Below are 8,240 nucleotides of genomic sequence, written 5' to 3' on the forward strand. Positions count from 1 at the left end.
TTATTATTATTATTATTATTATTATTATAATAGCTGATGTTGTTGTTAGTGTTTATAGTACAGATGATATATTTGAATAAAAATCAATTTAAAATATATATTAAACTATTAAAAATTTATGTATACAATATATTCAATATAAATATGAATCTTATATAGACAACAAATAAATAGAATACGTATATTTACGTGATCAATATAAATGAATTATATTAATTTTAAATGTAAATTTGTGTTTTCCTAAATAACATTTTACAAAATTTTTACTATTTATAAAAGAATTTTTTCTTCTTAAAAATATTAAATCAAATATTTATTTTATTTTTTATATTATACTAAAAATTTATTTTACATTCAAAATACCACCTCAATAAATATAAATAGTACAATCCGAATATAGCATCATGCTGAAATTTTGTGGCCATCCTATTAAAAAATAGATGAACAATTGATATTTATATTAGAGATAAATTGGTAATTTTGATTAATAAAATTAATTTAATCTAATATAAATGCATAATGTAATGTCTAAGTTAAGGGCAATAATTTAAGGAAATTATCATTATTTATATTTAAATATAAAAATCAGATCATCATTATACTACTGTTTTCAAGAAATTAATTTATTTTTTCAAGAGAAATTGTTTGAATCACTCAAAAACTTCCTCCTATAAAATTTCTTTCAATAGTATGGATCACAATAAAGAGCAAAGTTTGAAAATTCCATCAATTTCAATGGAAGAATATGAAACTCAAACCACAACAAAAATTCTTTTCTTTTTTTTTTTTTTTTTTTTTATATTATAGACCAATTCCTCTACTTCAAAAAATAATTATATAAAAATAGTACGATTCGTTGGCATTATTAAAAAAAAAAAAGCAAAATAATAAAAAAATTCATATGATTTGCGATAGTCTGGTGTTTGGATTTTGGATTGGGATATGAATAGTAAAAAAATTGAATTTGAATAATTGTATGATATGATATAAATATGTATTAATGTGATGTTTTGAAGGTAATATTGATTTTTTAGTATAATATAAAAAATAAAAAATAGGTGTTTGATTTGATATTTTTGGGGGAAAAAATTTGTGTAAATAGTAGAAATTCACACAAATCCTTCAAACAAACACACCCTAAAAAAAATTTCTGGTCCTAAAATATTTATGTATTACAATATTGTATAGGGCTGGCAATTGGTCGATTCGTGTTGGGTTGAATATTTTAAATTGGTTAAATTATTCAACCCTAACCCAACTCTAAATTACTTTAATTTGATTTTTTGGAAAAAAAAATTTGGATGAATACTAGGATTTTACAAAAATTCTTCAAACAAACACACCCGTAATATATATTTTTTGTCTTTTTATTGTAAAAAAAGTAGTATGATTTTTTCTTTTGCTAAAAAAGATAAATATATTTTTTACGATAGACAAATAAAAAAAATGATTTTCTTTAATCACAAGAGAATATCAATTTATGTTGTTGTTGTTTTGATTAAATTTAAATATTAAAATATTATATATCAATAAAATATGGTTAATATGAATATCAATTGTGTGTATATATATATATATATATATTTACATGATCAATATAAATAAATTTTATAAAGAAAATTTCTAAAATTCTAAATGCATATAAATATGTTTGTTTGTTTATTTAGAAAAGTTACAAATGATACAATTTGAGTATGATGTGAAACATGCTTTTAGCTAGCTTCATGTTGCAATTTGGGTTTGCTAACCTATTGTTAAAAAATATAATATATTATATCATATAAATACGAGATTGTACGGATATTATATCATATAAACACGACATTGTACGGATTTGTCACTTGAAAAGTCTATTATGCCTCTTATTTCGAAAATGACAATTTAGCCCTTAACCTACCTTTGTACCGGCTTGAAAAGACGTTTTGGAACCGTCGCCAGCAACCGCCGTCAACTGCGCAAGACAAAACGTTTTGAAACGTCGTCTGGTTGGTTACATCAACCGCCTCGCCAAACGCCTCCACTAGTTCCAGAACTCAAATAGCCCAACCGACCAATCCACAGACCAATCACTAGACCAAAAGACTCCTTGGCCGCACCTACCAACTGACCTCTCAATCTACCTGCGGACCAACTGACTTGCCTATCTGACCGAAAACCAGCGGACCTGTCTGTCCGACCTGCTGACCATCAGACCTGTCTGTCCGACCTGCTGACCATCAGACCTGTTTGTCCGACCGCTAACCATCCGACCGATGACCTACCGACTAGACCAACCCATCTTGGACCTTCCGACCTGCCTAGCCGACCGCTAACCAACCGACCTGATCATCCGACCAGAGACCAACCGACCGAGGACCTTCTGAACCCTAAACCCTAAAGCAGTTCCAGAACTCAAATAGCCCAACCGACCAATTCAGAGACGAATCGGTAGACAAAGACTCTTTGGCCGCACCCACCAACCGACCTGTCTATCTGCCGCCGACCAACTGACTTGCCTATCCGACCGCAGACCAGCCGACCTACTTTATCCGACCGCAGACCATCAGACCTGTCTGTCCGACCTGCTGACCATCAGACCTGTCTGTCCAACCGCTAACCATCCGACCGAGGACCAACCGACCAGACCAACCGAGCGAGGACCTTCCGACCTGCCTATCCGACCGCTAACCAACTGACCTGGTCATCCGACCAAGGACAAACCGACCGAGGACCTTCCGGTCTGCCTATCCGACCGCTAACCAACCTACCTGACCATCCGACCGAAAACCAACCAACCAGACCAATCGACTAGACCAAGCGACATTAGGGCAAACATCAGATTGTACGGATCTGCCACTTGAAAAGTCTATCTTGTCCCTCATTTCGAAAATGACAATTTAGCCCTTAACCTACCTTTTTACTGGCTTGAAAAGACGAGCTTGTACGGATCTGCTACTTGAAAAGTCTATCCTGCCCCTCATTTCAAAAATGACAATTTAGCCCTTTAACCTACCTTTGTACTGGCTTCCTGCTTCATCTGCCTGATCGACGACCCCTTCACCACTGTCTTTTCACACAGCCACTTGCTCTGCTATTCCGCTTCCCCGCCGAAATCGCAGCTCAGGCCGCCGCTGTTGCCGTCCAGCCACGCCTTTGTCTATCATCATCTTCATCACAATGCACTGTCCCTAAACAGTTGGGCTTTCCCTGGTGTGGTCTTCGTTGTTGTGAACCGAAAGCGCGATTTTCATTCGGCCATCGAAAGTACAGATCTCTGCCCCGACCAGTTTTAGTTTTAGTTTTGTCTGGTTTTTGCTTCGGTCGAATTTTGGGTGCATTTGTTTCGAATTCCTCCATTTCATTTCGTATTTTAGATACTGCTGTTTTGGATTTCACCTGGGTCTGAGTTTGGAATACTGCTGATTTTGTGGATTATTTATTTATTGTAATTTTGGGTGTGTTTTCTTTATAATTGCTTTTGTGTTTTTCACATAACTGATCAAAATTGAACACTGATATCTCTTTCCGAATTTCTGAAAATCAAATTCTTCAATATTTCTTATAGTCCATTGTTTTGTTATTGATATTGTTGGTGTCTTTTTAAAAAATTGCTATTTTTATTCTATTTTGTCATGGTGTACCCTATTAATTCTTATTGACTGAATCTCATTGTTATTGAATTATTTGAGAAACTTTTGTTTTGACCACGAACAAAATGGATTCAACATGTTTACTAATTTTCTATAGTTGACTTTAAAAGTAGACCTTATGTATTAGTTGATTTGGGTATTAAAACTTGTATGTTGTTATCAATTTATACTTACTTTGTGGGACATAAGTAATCTTCTTATTTACTCTTTTTTTGGTTTTGTGTCTTTTTCTTTTCTCAAATTCATATTATTTATTTATTTTCTACCTATAACTTCTTCTTTTTACAGCCGATGACGCAATCTCAGTCATTGCAATGTATTAGACGTCGGCAACAAACAAGTGATCTTCGATTAACTAACCAAACAAGTAATAGTCGGTCGGTTAACCAAACATGTATGCATATTCTGTTTTTTACTTTCGTTTTTTAGTTTATTAAATTTTTAAATGTTGTTTCTTTACTTAATTTATTATGTATCTTCGTATCTATTGAAACTTTACTCATCTTACCAACATACTCTCCACTACTACGGTTGTCTGCCATTTATGTGTCGCCTTGGGTTACACCCCAACCGACTAAATTCCGTTTTTGTGGTGCATTATTATTCTACCGTGAGCATAAAACCCTATGTTGTGCTGGTGGAAAGTTTTCCCTACCACCAATGGACATGCCACCTGCCTTGCAAGACCTTTTCCTTAATCGCCATGAACTATCATCTCACTTTCGTACCTATGTTAGAACTTATAATAACTCTTTTGCTTTCTCTACATTAGGAGTTCACTACGACGTATCTTTATGTAATAATGATCACAACTTATATATATTCCGTGTTAAAAATACAATTCACCATTTCATTAACTCGTTGCTCCCATCAACAAATGTACGGAGAAACCTGCAACTTTATTACTATGATCCTACACAAGAGCTTGCCACACGTTTGACTAATTACCCCTACTTTACATCCATCTATTGTTACAATCTTGATTGAGTTGTCTCATCTCAACCCTTATGCAAGTTTATTCCGTCAATTGTATACAATGTCTTGTCTTGATAACTATAAAATATTTCTAAAAACATCAAATCGATTAGATCGAAGAGTGTATAATCTTCCACGGGTTGATGATATATCAATTATATGGCAGGATGGGTCTTCAGATTGTCCCCAATTATCTAGGGACATACAAGTATATCCGGTTGATGGTTCTGTCAAAAAGGTTGATTATTATTCTTATGCCTACGATCCTGTTCAATATCCATTGATCCATTCTTTTGGCCAGCCGGGTTGGTATCCGGGTATTGTGAAAAATTCTGCTACATCTTCGTCTTCCTCTGATCAGTCAACACCTAATTTATCAGCAGAGTCGTTTTACACTGAAGAAGTTGACCTATTAATAAATGGCTCCCCACATTACAGTATGTATTAATTGATGCATTGTCTTCTAAATATTTTTATCTTCCTCATTTGTTCACTTTTATGCAATTAGGACATAATAAACGCCGGATGGACAAGAGTCATGTCTCCATTAGAGAGTACTATGCATATCGCCTCCAAATACACCCTGCAACTCCTACTTTACTATTACATATTGGCCGTTTGTTACAACAATATATAACCGACCAGTACATAAAAATAGAAACTCAAAGGCTAGATTTTTTCCGGTCTGAACAAGTGCAAAAACAACACCGTCACGACACCATGCAGGGTATTCTAGATGCTTTTAACCAATCCCAACATGAACCGTTATCTATGATTGGACAACCAGTTGTCTTTCCATCTTCTTTCATTGGTGGTCCCCGTGATATGCAACAAAGATATATGAATGCTATGGCTCTTGTGCAAGAATTTGGTAAGCCTGGTTTTTTCTTTACAATCACTTGTAATCCACAATGGCCTGAGATTCAAGAAGTCTTAAAACCATTTGAATTATCAACCGATAGACCTGACATTGTTGCTCGTGTGTTTAGAATGAAACTTGAAGAACTGAAAAATGAACTCTTCAAACAAGACTTGCTAGGTAAAGTGCAGACGTATTCATACGTCATTGAGTTTCAAAAAAGAGGATTGCCACATGCCCATATGCTACTTATCATGTTTCCACAATTTAAATTACACAATCCAACAACTTACGACAAATTTATATCTGCAGAACTTCCTGATAGTAACTCAAACCCCTACTTATTTCAGTTAGTCTTGAAACATATGATGCATGGTCCTTGTGGCTCTCAAAACCCAACTAATGTGTGCATGGTTGATGGCCAATGTAAGAATCATTACCCAAAGGAATTTGTGGATGAAACAATTTATACTCCAAATGGGTATCCCAAGTACAGAAGACAAAATAATGGGATTTTTGTTTATGTGCGTGGACGTACTTTGGACAACCGTTGGGTGGTACCATATAATCCATATTTACTTGCTAAGTTTGATTGTCATATAAACTTGGAAGTATGCTCGAGTGTCAAACTTGTAAAATATCTCTACAAATATGTGTATAAAGGTCATGATCGGGTTGCCTATGTTGTGGGCACAACAACACCCGACACACCTCGTGATAAGATCATTGATTTCCAAACTGGCCGTTGGGTTGCTCCACCTGAAGCTTGTTGGCGTATTTTTGCGTTCCCCTTGACAGATATGCACCCTCCTGTACTTGCTCTGCAATTGCATTTACCTAATTTTCAGTACACTTCATTCAAAGTAACAGACTCTTTACAAGATGTTGTAACAAATGCACGTGCCCAAAAAACTATGCTTACTGAATTCTTTGTCATGAATGCAACCAACACATATGCCAAGGCACTTAATCTACTTCACAAAGAATTTCCAAAATATTTTGTATGGGATCGATCACACAATAATTGGAATTTTCGCAAACAAGGTTCAATAGTAGGGAGGGTTGTTACAGCAAGGCCAACTGACCAAGAAAGATATTTTCTTCGTCTGCCTTTGCAGTCCCGTCGCGCTCCTGTATCATATGAGGACTTAAGAACAGTTGATGGTGTTATACATGATTCATTTAGAAATGCATGTGTCGCGTTAGGTTTATTAGAGAGTGATATTCCATTGATAGATTGTCTGCGAGAAGCTGCACTTTTCCAAATGCCCCATGCTTTTGCACAATTATTTGCTACCATACTTAAATTTATCGAAGAAATCGACAGTAGTTTTAATCCAGATTCGTATTATAATGGTGATCAAACTTGTGATTAGATGACATTTTCGAACTTGATTCCAATTTTCCTTCTTAACGAGATCCTTCCCCTTAATGTTATCAATGAATAATTTGTGGATTATGTTTGCTTTCAAATGACTATACAGTGAACATCTTTTTGATATTATGTCTGTCGTGCTTTTCATTTGTTGTTGGCCAATGTTGTGCTGGAACTGCTGGGAATGAATCAATCCATATACACAGCCATAGACGTTTCAAAGTCCATTAATGGTTTAGAGATCGAGTATGTGGATATATCACCATTGCTGTTTGTCAACACTGATCTTGAGGTTAATGGGACATACCTGCCTGCAGTAGAGGCTTTCAGGCAGAAGATTGTTGCTGCCGACAACATACTCTTTGCTTCACCGGAATACAATTATTCAATGACCGGTAACTTTTATTTACATATATGATGCATATGTTGTTCCATTAGAGCCTTACATTAATTTAGTCCATACTTATTTGCTATAGAACAAAGTCTAATGTGCTCTTAATTTATAGAACCATTTCATGTCAACATGTCGGATAGTTGTTAGCTAGAAAAGTGATTGTTGGACAGAAAATGGGAGCTTTAATAAATAAGATATGGTAATGCCACATACAATTTGTTTACCTCAAGAATTTTGAATTTTTCTCTGCTAATAATGTCGAACTCGCCAGGTCCTTTAAAAAATGCAATTGATTGGGCATCTAGGCCCCCGAATGTTTGGGGGGACAAAGTAGCAGCAATTGTAAGCGCCATAGGAGGATTTGGTGACGGCAGATCTCAGTATCATCTCCGCCATACGGGAGTGTACATTGATCTGCATTTCATCAACAAGCCCGAGTTCTTCCTCAATGCATTCCAAGCTCCTGCCAAATTCGACAGTGATGGGAACTTAATGGATGAATCAGCCAAGGAGTGATTGAAGGAGGTTGTCTTGTCGTTATACGCCTTTACCCTCCGGCTCCAAGGTAAGTCTGCTTAAGCTTGCTCGAACTTTTATTATACAGAATGAGATTCTTGTGTGATTGAATAAAATCCATTCTGCAGCTACAACTCTAAAAATTCTGCAGGCAAGATTTTTAGTAGAACATGACTTCCATAATGATGCAACATGCACTATCTCATTAGCTTGATCCTTGTTAAGATTAATAATGAATGATTGGATGTGATATCTTGCTTTCTATATATTGTGTTATCATCTCTGTGTGTCAGTGTTTTTTTTTCCCCTGGGTGTGTCCGAGTTTTTAAACGATTTCATGCAAGAATTTTGTCATTTTAGAACAAGTAGAATCCAAGTGAAGAAAAGATTATAACCAACGTGATATTTTTTTAATTACTTAGACATATTAAATCAATTTTTGTGATGCAACATTGAAAGTTTCACTCGTGTGCCTATTGGCTAATCCAAGGT

The 8,240-nt window shown here is 35.2% G+C and overlaps 1 protein-coding gene and 1 pseudogene across 1 annotated transcript; both read left to right on the top strand.

The window, feature by feature from the left end:
* The first annotated feature begins 5,324 nt into the window (after window positions 1–5,324).
* On the top strand, window positions 5,325–6,839 carry LOC127243767 (uncharacterized). Its single transcript, XM_051263932.1, has one exon. The coding sequence runs from the start codon at window positions 5,325–5,327 to the stop codon at window positions 6,837–6,839; it is 1,515 nt and encodes a 504-aa protein (XP_051119889.1).
* A 183-nt stretch (window positions 6,840–7,022) lies between these two features.
* On the top strand, window positions 7,023–7,811 carry LOC127243768 (NADPH:quinone oxidoreductase-like; annotated as a pseudogene).
* Window positions 7,812–8,240: the final 429 nt, after the last annotated feature.

This window comes from Andrographis paniculata, unplaced genomic scaffold (genome assembly GCF_009805555.1).
Source record: "Andrographis paniculata isolate CXL003 unplaced genomic scaffold, ASM980555v1 Contig98END, whole genome shotgun sequence".
Classification (NCBI taxonomy): domain Eukaryota; kingdom Viridiplantae; phylum Streptophyta; class Magnoliopsida; order Lamiales; family Acanthaceae; genus Andrographis; species Andrographis paniculata.

What these genes read in the sequence shown, in the direction of transcription:
- LOC127243767 (XM_051263932.1), top strand. Translation starts at nt 5,325, where the DNA reads ATGCAGGGTATTCTAGATGCTTTTAACCAATCCCAACATGAACCGTTA.